This window comes from Leptosomus discolor, chromosome 1 (genome assembly GCF_034619465.1).
Source record: "Leptosomus discolor isolate bLepDis1 chromosome 1, bLepDis1.hap2, whole genome shotgun sequence".
NCBI lineage: Eukaryota > Metazoa > Chordata > Aves > Leptosomiformes > Leptosomidae > Leptosomus > Leptosomus discolor.
The window spans coordinates 218,653,757-218,671,673 of NC_141391.1; the positions used below are offsets into that span (position 1 = coordinate 218,653,757).

The following is a 17,917-nucleotide window of genomic DNA, read 5'->3' on the forward strand; positions in this document are numbered from 1 at the left end:
TGGAGGGTGACAATGGGCCTTGTGACACGCTGCCCTGCGCCGTCCAATCCGCAGCGCTCGGATCATGGCGGGTCACAAAGGGCCCTGTGACACGCTGCCACGTGCCCGTGTCCTGGGGTCTCCCTAAGCCCAGCCAACCTGCCCCGCAGTGGCACAGCCCGAAGGAGATCCGCAGGGGCCGGCTAAAGAGGCACCTGGGACCCCTCAACAACCCAAGCAGCAACACCCAGGCGGGAAGCAAAGGGCAGTCCATGGCGGGGAGAGGAGTTGTGGAGACCTCCAGGGACACGTTGTTCAGGGATCTCCACATCTCTGGGCTCTGCCCATGAGCTTTGTCGGCAGCATTAAGGCTTCGGCAGAAGAACCAAAGGGCAAAGGGGTTTCTGGCCACTTTTCCCACCGTGCTGCACGACCGGGCAACTGTTTCTCAGCACAGGTACCCTTTTGCTCCTCTTCCCCAAGGCTCTGGGGACACTAGGGACCAAAGCAAGACCCCCCGGTTGGAGAAAGACGGGTAGAAGAGAAGTTGCTCGAGATGGGCAGGTGCAGCCATTCACGTGCTGCTTGCCACCACCAGAGGATGGCCAAGTTGTGCGCAAGGTGTGGGACAAGCTACAGAAAGCAAGCCAAGAACCAGCCTAGACATCGCATCACTTCCTTCCTTGGTCCTTTCCTTTCCTTTTCCGTTCTTCCTCCAGAGCTTTGTTCCTGCCTCTGTCCGCAGTGTGGCAGCCACAGCGGTTGGGTTCAGGTTGCCTTGGAAAGCGTGAGGTTCTGCAGGTCTGAAAGCCGTTACTTGTTCTCTCCTCTTCATGCTCCTGGGCCTCCTGTAGAACAACATGGATTTCGTATTCCCACGGTGGGGTGTCAGAAAGTGCTCTTGGAGAAGAGCTGTCCCACGGGCAGGGAGAGGCCAGGAGCCCCCCAGCCTTCCTCGCAGGCTCAGGTGGCCCCAGCAACCGGGTCTGCAACGTCACCTCCACGGTCGAGGAGAAGGGGGACTACGTCCTCATCCTGCGCTGGGGGGACAACAACGTCCCTGGCAGCCCGTACCACGTCACCGTCCCTTGAAACCCCCCCGGCACCCACCACCAGTGATGGGGAGGTGGCAGGGCCTGGGGGGTCCCAAAGGGGTCCTGGGCCCACCAATAAAGCACTGGGAGACTCAGGGTGCTGTGATGGCTGTGGGGAGGTTGAATGGGGGGGATGTGAGTTGGGGGGTCCATGGAGGGGTCCTGGGGGGGTCCTGGGTAGGATACTGGCATCTGCTGGGGGTCCTGGGGGGTCCAGGGCAGAACATTGTGGTCCGGGGGGGACCTGGGATGTCCCAAAGGGGTCCTGGACCCACCGATAAAGCACTGGGAGTCTCAGGGTGCTGTGATCACTGTGAAAAGGTTGGAGGGGGGGGGGGCATGGGAGGGGGATCCTGGAGCGTGCAGTGGGGGTCCAGTGCTGGATACTGGGGTGTGCTGGGGGTCTGGGGGGGGGGTGTCCGGTACAGGATACTGGGGTCCTGGGGTGTAATGGGGGGGTCCAGGGCAGGACACCGTCCAGGTGGAGTCCAGGGGGGGCGTGCGCATCCACCAAACACTGGTGCTTGGGGAAGGGACTATCTCGGGCTTTGGGGTCCCCCAGTGAGGTCATACCCCCACCCCCCAAGCACCCTAGGGTACCCCCACAGCCCCACGGGTGCAGGACTGGGGGGTGCAATGCCAGGGGGGTGTAGTGCTGGGGAGGGGGGGAGTGCATTGGTGGGGCTCACTCTGACACCTCCGAGGGCATCCCTCTGCCCGGGTGCACAGCCACTCCCGGAGCCGAGGGGACGGTGCCAGAGTGTGGGGTGCCCCACAGCAGCGCCATGGACTGCGGGGCCTCCCCCTGCGCGTAGAGTGAGCGGGGGGCACTGGGATCCTCCCCCCAGCCCACGGGTGGGCACCCCCAGAGATCAGCACCCCATGGCGGGGGGAGAGGCACGCCCAGGGATGGGCACCCCCAAGGATTGGAAGCCTCGTGGCCATGGCATGATGGGATGGTGGCCACGGTGTGGCAGTATGGTGGCCATGGTGGTTGGGTGGCCATGACTTGATGCATTGGTGGCCATGGTGTGGGGGGTTGGTGGCCATTTTGTGGTGGGGCAGTGGGCATGATGTGGCGAGATGGTGGGCATGGAGTGGAGAGATGGTGGCTGGGTGGTTGGGTGGCCATAGTGCAGCGGGATGCTGGCCATGGTGGTTCGGTGGCCATGGCATAATGCGTTGGTGGCCATGGTGTGTGCGGTTGGTGGACATAGAGTGGTGGGATGGTGGGCATGGTGTGGCAGGATGGTGGCCATGGCATGATGCATTGGTGGCCAGCGTGTGGTGGTTTGGTGGCCATGGTGTGCTGGTGGGCATGGAGTGGCCTGGTGGTTTGGTGGCCACGGTGTGGGTCCCTGCTCGGTCCCTTGCCCAGTCCCTGCCGGCAGCTCCAGCGGGGGGCTCCTGGCCAAGGGCTGCCCATGGCTGCCCAGCTGGTCCCCGGCATCGTTCGAGATGAAACTGGGTTCAGTGTGTGATCAGAGGGACCCTGCTGGGTTGCAGCTTGTGCCCGTGGCCTCTGGTCCTGGCACCGGGCAGCACTGGGACGAGCCCGGGTCCGTCCTCTTGGCCCCGTCCCTGCAGGGGTTGGTGTCCATGGACGAGATGATCCCCCTGGGCCGTCTCCTCTCCCGGCCGAACAGCCCCAGCCCCCTCAGCCGAGGGTCCCCTCCCTCCCCCTGCTGCCCTCGCTCCTCCTCGCGCAGCCCAGGGCACCCCTGGGCACACCTCGGCTGGTGGCCGGCTTGGTGCCCACCCGGCCACCCCCAGCCACCCCCACGCCCCGTTCTGTGCGTGCCAGCGGTGCTCGATGGCAGCCCGTCCCCGCTGGGGTCGGGCACCGAGCGGGTCTCACAGCCCAGCCGCAGGGTGAACCACGACGCCACGGAGAGAGAAAACATTTAATGGAATTCCTGTGGCCGTGGGGCTGGAGGGGAGCGCTGCCGGAGCCGTCGCAGCAGTGCGGGACTCCGGGAGGGAGCAGGGGGAGCCCAGAGATGCTCCCCGAGAGCGTGGCGTCCCTGGGTGCCAGCGGAGTCCTCAGGGACGGTCAATCCGTGCTCGATGACCCCGAGGTCTCATCCTGCGGAGGAGGAGAGAGAAGACCCCGCTGCACCCCGGCCCCTCCAGCGGGACCCGCGGGCAGCACCCCCTCCTCGGCCAGTGGGCAGGGCTGCCCAGTGCGGGCAGGGGCAGGGCAGGGGTGAGGGTCTGGGGCAGGATCTGGGGTCTCCCCCAGCACTCACGTAATTTCTAGGGTCACCCTGCACCTCCGCACTCTTTTAGGTGCCTCCGAGAGAGAAGCTGCCGGGGGAGGAGACGGTGTGAGCGGCCGGCAGCCCCCGGCACAGCCCCCTGCGGATCAGGGCTGCCGTGGGGTGTCGGCCGTGTGCAGGGCGATGGGTGCTGGGGCCACTCACCACCTCTCTGCTCCTTCGGCCTCCCGCTCTCCGGCTCCATCAGGACCATCTCTTTGTGCAGGTCCTGCACCAGTTCCTTTGCCTTCACCCAATGCCCCGACAGAAGTGTCTGCAGGAACCCCAGGGGCTGGGTGAGACGGGAGCAGCTCCCGGCCCACGCCACAGCCCCCCACGCCCTCCACACCCCACGCGTAGTGCACTGCGGTGCAGTGTGGTGCGGTGCAGCGGTCACCTACCGAGAGCCAGTCCCACAGCAGGGTGAGAAACAACGCGACACCCAGCACTAGCATCACGCAGGCAGTGACCCAGCAGTTCATGGCGCTGTGTTCGCTGTGACCGCCAGGGAACTGTCTGCTCCCACGGGCCGGACGCCCCCTTTATATAGCCCGGCAGGCAGAGCCCCCTTTGTGACATCTTGGGGCAGGCAACGCCCCTTTTGAGACACCGTTGTCAGGCAGAACGCCCTTTGTGACACCCGGCAGCCCCCCATGCCCTTCTCCGGCTGGTCCGGGCAGATGCGAGGGGCTCAGGAGGGGCTGGGACATCCCCTGGGATTCAGGGGATGCAGCTGCTGGAAGCCCACGGTCTGCAGGACGGGGGTCCCGGGAGGTGCTTCGGAGGGGAGGGAGAAGGAGGAGGAGGAGGAGAACCCCCGGAGCTGGCCCTCCAGCCACCCGCACCACTGGCCGGAGCTCTTGGAAGGAAAGAGGATCCCCTCGACGCTGAGCCCAGGTCCTGGCCAAGCCCAGCCCGGGTCCCCTCCCCGCGGAGCTGTGGCCTTCACAGACCCCCCCCCCGCCGCTCTCTCCCCGGGCCGTCTGACGGCCTGGCGATCCATCCCACCAGGCGCTGCCGCCCCGCTCTCCTTCCTCTCCGCTCGCCTTTCGGCCCCCGGGGACGGCTCCTGCGCCTCCACGGTTTCCTTCGCGAGGCATGTCCAGCCCTCGGGGCTCCGCTGCCCGGCAGGACCTGCTCCCAAGGGACTGGGTCGACCAGGCTCCTGAACTGGCCACACTCTGCCCTCTGGATGTGCGAGGTGGCAGTTGTGCCGACTCCCCTCCTTACTTCTCTGAGAACCCAAAGCTCTATCGTCTCGGGATCGCTGTGCCCAAGACGGCCTCCAGCCATCACGTTGCCCACAAGTCACAGGATCACAGAGTGTCAGGGTTGGGAGGGACCTCGAAAGATCACCCAGTCCAACCCCCTGCCAGAGCAGGACCACCCAGAGCAGGTCACACAGGAACGTGTCCAGGCGGGGCTGGAATGTCTCCAGAGAAGGAGACCCCACCACCTCTCTGGGCAGCCTGTGCCAGGGCTCTGTCACCCTCCCAGGGAAAAAGTTTTTCCTGATGTTCATGTGGAACCTCCCGTGCTCCAGCTTGCACCCGTTGCCCCTGGTCCTGTCACTGGCCGTCACCGAGCAGAGCCCGGCTCCATCCTCCTGACACTCGCCCTTCACGTATTTATAGCCATTGAGGAGGTCACCCCTCAGTCTCCTCTTCTCCAGGCTCAAGAGCCCCAGCTCCCTCAGCCTTTCATCCTGAGGGAGATGTTCCACCCCCTTCATCCCCTTTGGGGCTCTGCGCTGGACTCTCCCCAGCAGTTCCCCGTCCTTCTGGAACTGAGGGGCCCAGACCTGGACACACTGTTCCAGATGGGGTCTCACCAGGGCAGAGCAGAGGTGGGGGGAGAACCTCTCCCGACCTACTGAGCACCCCCTTCTCATACCCCCCCGGATGCCACTGGCCTTCTTGGCCACGAGGGCACATTGGTGGCTCATGGTCATCCTGATGTCCACCGGGACCCCCAGGTCCCTTTCCCCTACGCTGCTCTCCAACAGCTCTGTCCCCAGCCTGTGCTGGGACACGGGGCTCCGCTGCCCGTCAGGACCCCCCCCTCCGCCCGCCGCCGGCCCGGCCCCGCCGCCGCCCCGAGGGCCGCAGGGACCCGCTGCAGCCGCCGCTCCGGCCGCAGCGGCTGAGGGGAGCCGGGCGGGGCGGAGCTCCCGCGGCCACGCCCCCGGCGGCAGAGCCCGCGCTGCGGCGGGGCCGGTCCTTCGTCCCCGGCCGCTCGGCGCCATCTTGGGCGAGCGGCGGGCGCGGGCGGCGGGGCCGGGGCCGGTGGCGGGCCGGGGCGAGCGGGGCCGTGCTCGGCTCTGCAGCCTCCTGCCGAGGGGCCCGGTGCGGCCCCGCTGCCTTAGCGGGCGAGGGCAGCCGTGAGCGGGCAGGAGCCGCCCTGGCAGCACGTACGGGAAGCCCCGACCCCGAAGGAGATGCCGAGGGCTCGCCGGGGGGGAGCCTCGGCGAAGGGGCAGCGAGGCCGCCGTGGATCGGCCCGGCCCGGCCCGGCCCGGCAGGGAATGCCGTGAAGTTCGGCGCCTGCCGGGTGCTGAGGGGCGGACGGTGGCTGAGAGGGTGCCAGGGCTCGTTAGGAACTCGATTAGAAACTTGTTGCTCACAATGGCGCTGTGCTGGGGCAGGAATGAGCCAGCAAGGCAGAAGGGGGGCGGAATGAAGGCAGAGGGTGAGGCTCCCGGGGGCGACTGCAAGGGATGGGCTCTCGAGCTGCCTTTTCCTCTGTTCTCGAGCTGCCGTTTCGTCTGATTTTGCCAGTTGGAATCGCAGAACAGTTTGGGTTGGAAGGCACCTCGAAGACCACCCAGTCCCACCCCCCTGCCACGGGCAGGGACGCCTTCCACTAGAGCAGGTTTCTGCTCCTTGAGCGCTGCCAGGGAGGGGGCAGCCACAGTTTCTCTGGGCAGCCTGTGCCAGGGCCTCACCAGCCTCACAGGGAAGAAGTTCTTCCCAAGATCTCATCTCAATCTCCCCTCTTTCAGTTTGAAACTCTCACCTCTCAGCCCATCACTCCCCTCCCTGATCCAGAGTCCCTCCCCACCTCTCCTGTACCCCCCCTTTCAGCACTGAAGGCCGCTCTAAGGTCTCCCCGGAGCCTTCTCTTCTCCAGGTTCAACACCCCCAACTCTGGAATATGGCCCCATGTGGGAGACCAGACCTCTTTCATCCTGTAGGACTGACATCGGCAGTCGAAGCAACCCGTAAGGCTTGGCGGTGAACTCGAAAGCATCACTCCTCTGTCCTTTGCAGAGACAAAGCACTGGGAACGCGGGGCCCTTGGTGCAAGCGGAGCTCCTCACCACCACCACCACTGCTGTTGCCTGGGCTTGGCACTTGCTCAACTTCATGAGGTTCCTGCTGGGCCATTTCTCCCACCCACCCAGGTCCCCAGGTGCCAGCACACCCATGGGGGTACCAGCCACCCCCAACCCCCCGTGCTGTAGGTGCCAGCGGTGCTTGATGCCAGCTGGTCCCTGCTGGGGTCGGGCACTGAGGGTCTCACAGCCCAGCCGCAGGGTGAACCACAACACCGGGGAGAGAGAAGATGTTTAATAATTGTGTATGACTACACATCCAGGTTCTAATATAATGGGTTCCATTTCCACGTCCCACTACTCCATGTCGTCGTCCAGTGTGGACGCGGGCGTGTGGCAGCAGCATCTCCAGCAGGACGTCATGGAGCGCCACAGCCGGGCACAGCCCTTCCGCAGACGCTGGCCTGCCCTGCGCAGCCCCCGGGACCCCTGGCCACGCTTAGGCCTGTGCTTGGCCGCGAACAGGGCTGTGGCTCTGGGGCTGGAGCGGGACGCTGCTGGCTCCGCTGTGGCTGCAATGCAGGGACCCGGGAGGGACTTGGGGGAGCCCAGGGAAGCGGAGATGCACTCTGGTGAAGTGAAGAAGGAGTGGATAGAGTGCATGGCGTCCAGCGACTTCGCTGTTGTCAGGGGCTGGTCACTTCCTGCTCCATGACTCCGAGGTCTCATCCTGCGGAGGAGGAGAGAGAAGACCCCGCTGCACCCCGGCCCCTCCAGCGGGACCCGCGGGCAGCACCCCCTCCTCGGCCAGTGGGCAGGGCTGCCCAGTGCGGGCAAGGGCAGGGCAGGGGTGAGGGTCTGGGGCAGGATCTGGGGTCTCCCCCAGCACTCACGTAATTTCTAGGGTCACCCTGCACCTCCGCACTCTTTTAGGTGCCTCCGAGAGAGAAGCTGCCGGGGGAGGAGACGGTGTGAGCGGCCGGCAGCCCCCGGCACAGCCCCCTGCGGGTCAGGGCTGCCATGGGGTGTCGGCCGTGTGCAGGGCGATGGGTGCTGGGGCCACTCACCACCTCGCTGCTCCTTCGGCCTCCTGCTCTTCTGCCTCATCAGGACCACCTTGTTGTGCAGGTCCTGCACCAGTTTCTTTGCCTTCACCCAATGCCCCGACAGAAGTGTCTGCAGGAACCCCAGGGGCTGCGTGAGACGGGAGCAGCTCCCGGCCCACGCCACAGCCCCCCACGCCCTCCACACCCGACACGTAGTGCACTGCGGTGCAGTGTGGTGCGGTGCAGCGGTCACCTACCGAGAGCCAGTCCCATGACACGATGAGAAACAACGCGACACCCAGCACTAGCATCACGTAGGCAAGGACCCAGCGGTTCATGGCGCTGTGTTCGCTGTGGCACCAGTGAACTGTCTGCTCCCACGGGCCGGACGCCCCCTTTATATAGCCCGGCAGGCAGAGCCCCCTTTGTGACATCTTGGGGCAGGCAACGCCCCTTTTGAGACACCGTTGTCAGGCAGAACGCCCTTTGTGACACCCGGCAGCCCCCCATGCCCTTCTCCGGCTGGTCCGGGCAGATGCGAGGGGCTCAGGAGGGGCTGGGACATCCCCTGGGATTCAGGGGATGCAGCTGCTGGAAGCCCACGGTCTGCAGGACGGGGGTCCCGGGAGGTGCTTCGGAGGGGAGGGAGAAGGAGGAGGAGGAGGAGAACCCCCGGAGCTGGCCCTCCAGCCACCCGCACCACTGGCCGGAGCTCTTGGAAGGAAAGAGGATCCCTTCTCCCTGCAGGGGCGGCCTTTTTCGGGCTGGGGACCCTTTTCCCTCCCGGCACCCCAACACGGGGTACAAGACTCAGCAGTGGCCTCGGTCGCTCCAAGAACAAGCCAGGGCCTCTGTGCATCCCATCCCTTGGTACGAACTATAACCATCAGGCCTTGTCACTGCTGGGAGCAGTCGCTGGCTGGAAGAACATGCTGCTGTTTCAGAAAATGCCGTTAGTTCGAGCCTCAGCTACAGGCCGGGTCCTTCAGGCTACGCCATGGGCAAGGGCTTTCAGCAACATCCCCTCTCCCTTGAATCCCTGTCATCACGACAGGAAGCTGGAAAGGCGACAGCAGGGGATGAAAGGGGGGCGTTTCCTTCTGAAGTCCCCAAGGTCTCGAGACATGACGTCCCTTTACCTCTGCAGCGACAACCCGTGTGTTTACAAGCACACGGACGGACCCAGCCGCAAACACAGCGATGCGTGTAGACGTGAACACCGCCCCGTTCATCTGGCAGCCTGTGCCAAAACCCCGGGTGCCCCGGAAGGTTGCGAGCCAAACCCGAAGCCCCGCTGCAGTCGTGTCCTCTGCGCAGCCGCCGCAGGAGCCGCTGCTTCGGTTTTTCATTTGGTCTCCCCTTTCTCGGCCGTCGAGCTCCCTGGTTGCCAGCACAGCCTTTCTGTCACCAGGTGGAGACAGCAGCCCAGTCTGTGGTCAGCCCCAGAGCCACCTCTCCAGTGCCACGCTGGAGCAGAGCAGCTGCCTAGGAGTAGGGTTTGCGGGGAGGTGTGAAACCCACCAAAGCGACCGCGGCCGCCTGGAAAGGATGACGGTGTGGAGGGATGGGTGTAACCAGCTGTGGACGGCTGCTGAGAGGGCTGGGCGGTGAGGCGGGGGTTCATTTCCCTCTTTTGGTGAGCGATGGCCTTTGGGGAAGGAAAGGAGGAAAGATGAAGGGCTGCCAGGCACGTCCGTGGGCCTGCTGCGTGGCCCCGTAAGCCCTGCTCTTTCTTTTGAGATGTGGTTAGAATGTCAGAGTCACAGAGTCATGGAATCATTGGGCTGAAGGAGACCTCTGAGGTCGTCACGTCCAACCGTCAACCCAACACCACCGTGCCCACTAAACCGTGTCTAGAAGCGCCACGTCTACGCGGTTGTTGAACACCTCCAGGGATGGTGACTCCACCACTTGCCTGGGCAGCCTGTTCCAATGGTTGACTACTCCTTCGGTAAAGAAGCTTTTCCTGCTGTCCAATCTAAACCTGCCCTGGTGCAACTTGAGGCCATTTCTCTCGTCCTATCGCTTGTTCCTTGGGAGAACAGACCGACCCCCCCTCACCACAGCCTCCTCTCAGGCAGCTGCAGAGAGCGATGAGGTCTCCCCTCAGCCTCCGCTTCTCCAGGCTGAACACCCCCAGTTCCCTCAGCCGCTCCTCACAGACCTGTTCTCCAGACCCCTCCCCAGCTCCGTTGCCCTTCTCTGGACACGCTCCAGCCCCTCCATGTCCTTCTTGCAGGGAGGGGCCCAAACCTGCACCCACCATTCGAGGGGCGGCCTCACCCGTGCCCAGTACAGATCCCCTCCCTGCTCCCGCTGGCCACCCCATGGCTGATCCAGGCCGGGATGCTGCCGGCCTTCTTGGCCACCTGGGCGCACTGCCGGCTCGTGTCCAGCCGGCTACCGACCAGCACCCCCAGGCCCTTTCCCGCCGGGCACTTCCCAGCCGCTCCTCCCCAGCCTGCGGCGCTGCGGGGGTTGGTGTGACCCGAGGGCAGGACCCGGCACTTGGCCTTGGTGAACCTCACGGCACTGGCCTCAGCCCATCGATCCAGCCTGTCCAGATCCCTCTGCAGAGCCTTCCTGCCCTCCAGCAGACCAACACTCTCACCCAATTTGGTGTCATCTGCAAGCTCCCTGCGGGAGCACTCGATGCCCTTATCCAAACCGTCAATAAAGGTGTTCAACAAGACTGGTCCCAGGACTGAGCCCTGGGGGACACCCCTTGTGACCAGCCGCCAGCTGGGTTGAACTCCATTCCCCAGCACGCTTTGGGCCCGGCCATGCAGCCGATTTTGAACTCAGCTTCGAGGGCACCTGTGTACGCCACGAGCGGTGGCTTCCCTAGGAGAATGCGGCGGGAGACGGTGCCAAAGAAGAAAGTCCCCCTGCATTTCCATTCTCTCCTCTCGAAAACTGAAGCCAGAGTGTTGCCCCTCTCACCCTCAGCCCCTCGCTGGCCGGCTCCTGGCAGCCATCTCAGCTCTCCCTGCCCTTCCAAAGTCGGTTCAAGACGGAGTGGGTGTGCTGCTCCGTCCCCCCCTGTCTCTGGCCATCACAGCATTTTTGCCTGGGAGCCTCCTTGGGCAGGGGCGGCTTCCTGGCTCCCAGGGTGGACATCCCTCTCGGCTGCTGCACCTGGGTCCCCTGCGTGTTTGGCTCTGGGCTTCCTTCCCTGAGCGGTCCCACACGCACCGAACGGGTCGCTGCAGACCACGGGGGTCTCTTGGCTGCAGCGCTGGGGGTTGGGAGGTGGCAAAGCAATGGCCGGGATGTGGCTGTTTAAACCAGGCTCGGCTAACGGAGCGTTTCTCTCCTGTCCGTGGCTCCCGGGGAGGGCCCACGGGCACTTTCGGATTGAAGGGCTGGAGGGGAGTGTCCGTGTCACGCTGAGAACTCACCCTGGGAGCGCCAGTCCCTGCCCCCCTCAAGGAACCAAGCTGCCACAGCAGCCACCAGAGCAGGCGCGGGACGCTCCCGCGCCCGGGGCAGAGCCTGCGGCACCCACCCCTCGGGCACCCAGCCCTCGTGGGAAGGCACGTTGGCCAGCAGAGAAAGAGGCTGTCACCCAGCGGAGCAGGGCCGAGGGGCTTCTCTCCCAGCGCAGCTCTCTCCTCTGCCTCCTGCAGCACAGCGTGCTCCTACGATCCCGTTAAGGCCGCCCTCGTCCACTCCGTCTCTTCACCCAGCTCTTGTGGCCAAAGACTTTTGCAGCTCCAGTGCCTGTGGGCCAGAGGCCGCGGGGACAGGAACGGCCTGGAGCTGCGGGCCGTACCAGAGCCACCCCTTGCCACAGGAGAGGCGAGCGCTGAAGAGCGCGGGCCTGCGAGGCAGAAGGTTTTCCTCGCCTCTCCTCTTGCTCTCGCAGGCCAGCAGAGCAGCTGGCGCCTGTGGCCAGGCCACAGGGGGTCGGCGTTGTCCGGCGCCGCCACCGGCTGCTGGAAAGCGGGCATGGCTGGTCACTCTCTCCTGAGGGTCCCAGTTGCTTCAGCACCTGGGTTCTCCTCCGCCGTTTCGTTCTCCCCAAGGAAAGTCGCACAGACGAGGTGAAGGAACAGGACTGTTTATTCAGGGCAGAGCCCGTGGGGGCCCTGGCGTCAGCTCTGCACACAGCTCCAGCAGCACAGGCAGCGCAGCCTCCTCCACGCCCTGCGGAGCCGGTCTTGCAGCGGCCGGAATCGGGAGGAAGGATTGCTCTCGGCAGCTCTTAGCTGCAGCAGGGTCTCAGCCGCCAGGTTTGACACGGAGAGGCTGATGTCGTAGGTCATGCCTTGAAGGACTGGAAGAGTGAGGGACAGAGCCCAGGTCAGATCAGGCAGAGCGCGGATCGGCGGGGAGCCCAGGAACCCCTCCTGTCAGGGCCACCCGCCCAGCTCTTCCCATGGCCAGGAGGGAGCCGCCGGAAGGTGCTGGCCACAAAGACCCCACGTGCCCCTGAAATCTCTGCCTGCTCTGCCCGTGCCGCTCGTCGTCCGCGCAGGCAGCAGAGCCCTGCCCAGACAGGGCTCCCATCTCCCTGCCCGGGGTCTTTTTTCCTCCCTGCCAGCCCCTGCTGCCGCCCCGCTGCCCTCACTCACCCTTGGAGATGACGTGGAGTTCTTCCCGCTGCCCCCTGCCACGGTGTCCGAGGAGCCCTAGGAACACCCAGCCCGTCACAAACCCCGCTGGCCCCAGCAGCACGGCTGCCCCCCGCCAGCCCAGCCACCCGCTTCCCTCCCCTTGGCAGGGCTGAGCCCAGGGCCTTCCCCGAGCGTGACGCCCAAGGGCAGGGGTGGGAGAGGGCAGCAGGGCGACCCGTGGGGGCCCTGGCCCCGCACCGGCTGCTCGGGGCTCTGCAGCTGCAGGGCCGATTGCTGCTGCCGGTGCAGCGGGCGGGGCTGGGGCCGAGCTGCAGTGGGGCAGGGAGGGACCCCGGGGGGTCGTGGCTCACCCATGAACCTGACGGCCGCCTCTCGCACGGACTCCTGTGGGCTCAGCAGGTACGGCAGGGACTGGTGCAGGTACTCGCCTGCTCTGCCGCTGTACTCTGCCAGCTGGAGAGAGGACGAGGGGATGGAGGGAAGGGTTGGTGCCGTGTCCCCCTTGGCGGGCAGTCCCTGCCCCCAGGACTGGCCTCCCCTGCCGGGACACACACGCCCCCCGGCCAGCAGCCAGCTGGTGCCGGGCTTTGGAGGAGGCAGGGGGCTGGGTGCTCCCCGGGGATCCACGGTGCCACCCTCTGCCAAAGCCCAGCTGGGCCAGGGCTCTGTTGGCACCCCCGGGCTCAGGGAGGGAGAGGAGTCTGGAGACGAGCCCGCGGGGATGGAGCGTGTGGGGTGCAGGCTGGCGGCGATGGGCTGCAGCCGTGGGCAGGGGCACAGCTGCCAGCCCCGCACACCGGGCATTGGGGGCAGGGGGCTCGCACAGGCCGCATCTGGGGCTTCGCGGCCATCCTTACCAGGTACTCGCCCACGGCCCCTGTCTGCTCCGTCTCCAACAGCAGCGCGAGCTTCCGCTTCCTGAGGAACTCGGCAGCTTCACGCAGGGCTTCCCGAGAGGCCTGCAGAGCAGCAGAGACGGGGAGATGGCACCGCTGCCCAGGGCACGGACCTGCGTCCCCTGCACCCGTGCCAGGCTCGGGGCCTTTCCTGGCCCCTGCTGGGAAGAGGCAGCAGCTGGGGAACGCGTCCGCCAGCGGGTTCGGTGCCCGGGCGGAGGAGTGGGGCAGCCCCCAGCTCGGGCACCTGGGGCAGCCGGGGCAGCGGGACAGGGGTCCCCCAGAGCTGCTGCTCTGTGGCCAAGGGCAGGGGGAGGCTGGAGCGCTGCGGTCCGAGAGGCACCAGGGCAGGAGGCGGCGGAGCCACCTCCCGGAGGTGGAGCTGCAAAAGTCTTTGGACATGTGGAGGTCGGAAATCCTCACCTCTGCCACGTGCTTATTCTCGTTGTGCAAGTGGAAGAAGAGTGGGAGCAGGCTCCCGACCACATGCCTTTTCAGTGGCTTTCTTCCATCTTCCACTACAAGTGCCATCACCTCTTGGAAGAGGCAAATGGAGAGCAGCTGCACATGGTTGCCTTCCTGGTGGAAAGGAAGAGGGCAAGACCTCAGCACGGGATGCTGCAGGCCCGCCTGGGCACGGCTCTGAAGATCCGCAGGGCACAATGTGTCCGGGCAGCCGCCAGCCCCCGTGGTGGGGTCACAAAGCCTTACGTGGTCAAAGAGCTGCCGGAGAGCGAGAGCAAGCTGCAGAATGGTGGGGCTGGCAAGTAGGCAGCGTTTGGCCCGGAGCACCTTGCTGAAAACAGAGAGGGTCATCCCGACCACCTCGGCATCTGCATCCTGCAGCAGCTGTACGAGCCTTCGCAGCAGGTGGTACTTCACTTTGAGGGCCTGTGTGGAACACGACGCCGTAGTGTGAAGCCCTAAAAGGCTGCATTGCCCAAACTGCTCTGGCGGCTCAACGCCACGCTGCCCAGAAGCCCAATGCCTGCCCCGAAGGACTTGGGCCAGTGCACGGGGAGGCAGGGGCGCTGGGAGCAGCTGCCACAGGTCCCGAAGCCCAGCCAAGTCCCAGCTACGGTGCTACCCAGCCCCCCTTCCACAGCCCCACGTGCCAGCACGGCTTCAGCTGGCTGCCCCCCTTCTCACCATCGAGGGTGTCTTGCAGAGCACGAGGAGGACTCTGAGCACCAGGCGATGCATCTCTCTGCTCTCCCCCTGCAGGAACCTTGGGACGAGCTCCAGCATGCAGTCACCCCATCCCGTGACGTCAGGGCAGGCCAGGAGCTGAAACCCACGGAGCAGTGACAGGCCTGCCGGGCCAGCAGGGCCCCAGCACAGGGCACGGGCACCGTCCCAGGCAGCTGAGCCCGACGGCAGCAGTGGCTGCGCAGAGCCCCTGGGCTCCCTGCCCTGCGCCGCGGGGCACAGGGCGCAGGGCGCTCGCCCACTCCGCTCTGTGCCAGCCCTCGGCAGCCTCTGATTCCTGGGCCTGGGAGGAGCCGTGACGGCAGAGCGAGAGCTGGCACAGAGCGGGCAGAAACACAGGTGGGGACAAGTGTCACCCCAGCAGCAAGGGGCCAAGGGCACGCGGCGGAGCCCACCCTCTGCCCCAGCCCCTCTGACTGGGCTCCCCCCGCAGCTGCAGCTCCGAGAGGGCAGAGTGGTGGGAGGCAGCTCAGCGCGGCGGTGCTTGCCATCGGGCTCACCTCGACAAGGAACGCCATGGTGGGGACCTCCCAGCGCAGCTCCTCCCTGCAGAGCGCTTCGACCAGGTAGCACGAGAGCCAGGAGCGTATGCTGCTCGGCAGTCTGCGCATCTCCCTGCAGGGGGAAGGCGGCACCGTGGGCAAACCTCTCCTGGAAGTGACTCACCGAGGCCTGCTCCTTCCCCACCACCCCTTCCCAGGAGAAAGGCAGTGCCCAGCACCAGCAGGACTCATGCCCCCACGCTCTGTCACTGGCCCTCAGCGCCTCCTGCGTTGCCCCGGCAGGATGCCCTCGGTGGGGCTGCCTGCAGACAGGCCCCCTGCTCTCAGCCGTCAGCCCAGGCCCCACCGGAGGGCACGCCGGCGTTTTGGGAGGTGGCTGCTCCTGTGCGCCCACCTCTCCCAGGCTTTTCCAGTATGCTGAGCTATCCCTTGGTGACAAGTCCCTCAGCACCCGTGGGTGCATCCCATCAGGGCCCACGGATTGATTGCGTGTGTCCCGCTTGCTTAACTGACCCCCAACCCAGTCCTCACCGACCCAGTCAAACTCCTCCTTTCTCCTGACTTCCTCTGGGGCCTCAGGGCTCTGCGGCTCCTGAGGACAGGCTCCAGCAGGATAGACAGAGGCAAAGGAGGCATTCGGTACCTCCGCCTTCTCTGTATCCTCTGTCACCAGGGCACCCGCCTCGCTCAGCAGTGGGCCTGCAGTGCCTCTGGTGTTAGTGTTGTCTGCAGGGTATTTGAAGATGCCCTTTCTGCTGTCCTTGACCTCCATTGCAGGGCTGAAATCCAAGGAGGCCTTAGCTTTCCTAGTTGCCTCCCTACATCCTCTGACAACAGTCCTACAGTCCTCCCAAGTGGCCATCCCCTCCTTCCAAGATCTACAGACTTTCTTCATCCCCTTGAGTTTGCCCATCAGTTCCATGACCGAGGGGTTGGATTGGGCGGGGTGCCCTATCTGCAAGGGAGGAATGGCAGGGGGAGTGGGGAGAAGAGGTCTCTCACCTGGCCAGCAGACCCATTGCCCAGTGTCTGGTCTCTGCCTTGAGGAGTGTGTCCCAGCCACGCTTACGTTCCACTTTAAACACCACGTCCTCAAGGTCAAGACAGCAGAGCAGCGCTTTCAGGGTCAGCACTGCAAACCTGTGTGCAGAGCAAAGCCCAGGTCACGCTGGGAGCCTTGGCCGCAGCCCCAGGGCCGTGGGAGGGATGGGAGGACTGGGGTGGAGCACCTGTTGGGGGTGGTGAGAAGGCAGTCTTCCTCCTGGCATTTCATCCAGAAGCTTTCAACCTCCTCTGGCATCTGCTCTGTGCTGAAGAAAATTTGGAAGAGCAGAGCCAGGAAGAGACGGGGGAAATGCTTCTCCAGCCACCCTCGGAAGAAGGGCACTGGCCGGAGGATCTCCCGCAGCACCCTGGTTGCCTGCAGAAAAGAAAACACGCAGAGACAGTGCTCAGTGCCAAGACGTCCCCATGGCAGGGCCCGAGCGTAGGAGGGTGAGGCTCAGGCGCTGCCTGGGGCCACGGGAGACGCAGGGGGAGCACCTGGCCCGGCTGCCCCTCAACCTGCCCCTAAGCCATGTTCCCAGCCCACCACGCGAGGCAGGGGGATGCAGCGGTGGCACAGGCTGGAGAGCTGCCCAGAGAGGCGACCCTGGGGGCGAGCAAAGGCCTGGTCCAGAAACTCACGGTCAGGGCAAAGATGTCGCCGTCGTCCCCATCGGAGGTGGACGTGCTGTGCAGCGGCCAGTCCTCCAGCACGCAGAGCAGCTCCAGCAGCACCTTCTCGGCAGTCGCGCTCTCGGACGCCATCGCCCTCCACATGGTCGCAGCAGCTCTGCAAGCCCAGAGCTCTGTGTCAGCGCGGTCTCGGCCACAGCACCGTGGCCCGGGCAACCGCGGGGTCCCAGGCTGGCAGCCAGGGACAGGTTCTACAGCCTGATGGGCTCTAAAGGTCTAAAAGTGAGCCCTGAGCCCTCGAGGCAGGTGGGCTGCATACCTGTCACACGATGGACTATAGCATAGGAGGGTCACCACCACATCATGGGGGTGCACGCGGGTCAGCTCCAGAAGGGCACCGTCCAGTCTGTGCTCAGCAGCCCCTTCCGTGTTGAACACGAGCCACCAGTAGATGCACCTCACAATGCTCGGCACCTGAAGGAGACATGGCTGAGGGTTGGAGTGCTGCCAGAGCAAACCCTTTCCCCAGCTTCCCCCGAGAAGTGCTTCCCGTCCCACCACCCTCTGCTGGCCTAAGAAGCTGTCAGGTGCCCAGCGGACCTGGGCTTCAAGGGGCACAGGATCCCTGGGGGGGCCACAGGCTACTTACTTCCTCCAAACTGGAGGGGTCGCTTCCCACAAGCACATCCAGCATGGCAGCGGGAGCCTCTGCATCGATGGAGTCAGAGTCTGTCATGTGCTCGATGGCCGCGATGGCGGTGGCTTCACGCTCAGCGGGCTGGAGGGATTCCCAAACCATCTGCAGGTGAAGGAAGGGCAGGGAAGAGGAGGATGTCCCCTCAAGTGCTCCAGCGGTGGTGCTGGGCTGACCAGTGAGAGCAGGCCCAGCCCAGGCGAGCACGGCTGTCGGTACCTGTGCTTTTCTGTGGAAGAGGACACGGGTGCCTTCCTGCTTCTGCTCCTCTTCCTCTTCTGGCAGGTCCCGGTGTGGATCTGGCAAAGCCCGAGCACAGGCAGAGCTGAGGGGCTGTGGGAGAGGCTGGAGAAGGGAGCCGAGGGCCCTGCCCTCTGCAGGCAGGGGCAGCCTCAGGACTGGGGCTGGTGGGGACCCCTTCTCTCTGGCTGCAGGTTGGGGCTGGGGCTGCCCATTGTGTGGAGCATGGGCAAAGCGTGGCCGTGGGGAACAGCCCTGCCCCCTCTTTCCCTGCGGATGTCCACAGGGCATGGGATGGGATGGGATGGGATGGGATGGGATGGGGTTGAGCCGGCTGCAGCCACTAGCCCTGTGGCCCAGCTCAGCCACTCACCAGCCTGCAGAGGTTGCACCTTTTCCTCCTCATCAGGCTGCCATGCTGGGGCAGTGCCAGCACCTTCCTCCTCCTCCTCCTCCAGCCAGGGCAT

General features: G+C 65.3%; 1 protein-coding gene across 1 annotated transcript; it reads right to left on the bottom strand.

The window, feature by feature from the left end:
• Positions 1-15,790: 15,790 nt before the first annotated feature.
• Positions 15,791-17,917, bottom strand: LOC147416416 (maestro heat-like repeat-containing protein family member 9). The gene is made up of 8 exons (XM_086462616.1): positions 17,824-17,917; positions 17,430-17,509; positions 17,166-17,315; positions 16,836-16,990; positions 16,526-16,673; positions 16,069-16,259; positions 15,842-15,979; positions 15,791-15,794 (listed from the first exon to the last, which is right to left on the bottom strand). Exons 1-8 carry the CDS (start codon positions 17,915-17,917, stop codon positions 15,791-15,793), a joined length of 960 nt encoding a protein of 319 aa, XP_086318742.1.

What these genes read in the sequence shown, in the direction of transcription:
- LOC147416416 (XM_086462616.1), bottom strand. Translation starts at nt 17,917, where the DNA reads ATGCCCTGGCTGGAGGAGGAGGAGGAGGAAGGTGCTGGCACTGCCCCA. An exon ending in TCTTCCACAGAAAAGCACAG is followed by an intron (nt 17,316 to 17,429) that starts GTACCGACAGCC and finishes CTTCACCTGCAG; the next exon opens with ATGGTTTGGGAATCCCTCCA. An exon ending in GCGACATCTTTGCCCTGACC is followed by an intron (nt 16,260 to 16,525) that starts GTGAGTTTCTGG and finishes TCTTTTCTGCAG; the next exon opens with GCAACCAGGGTGCTGCGGGA.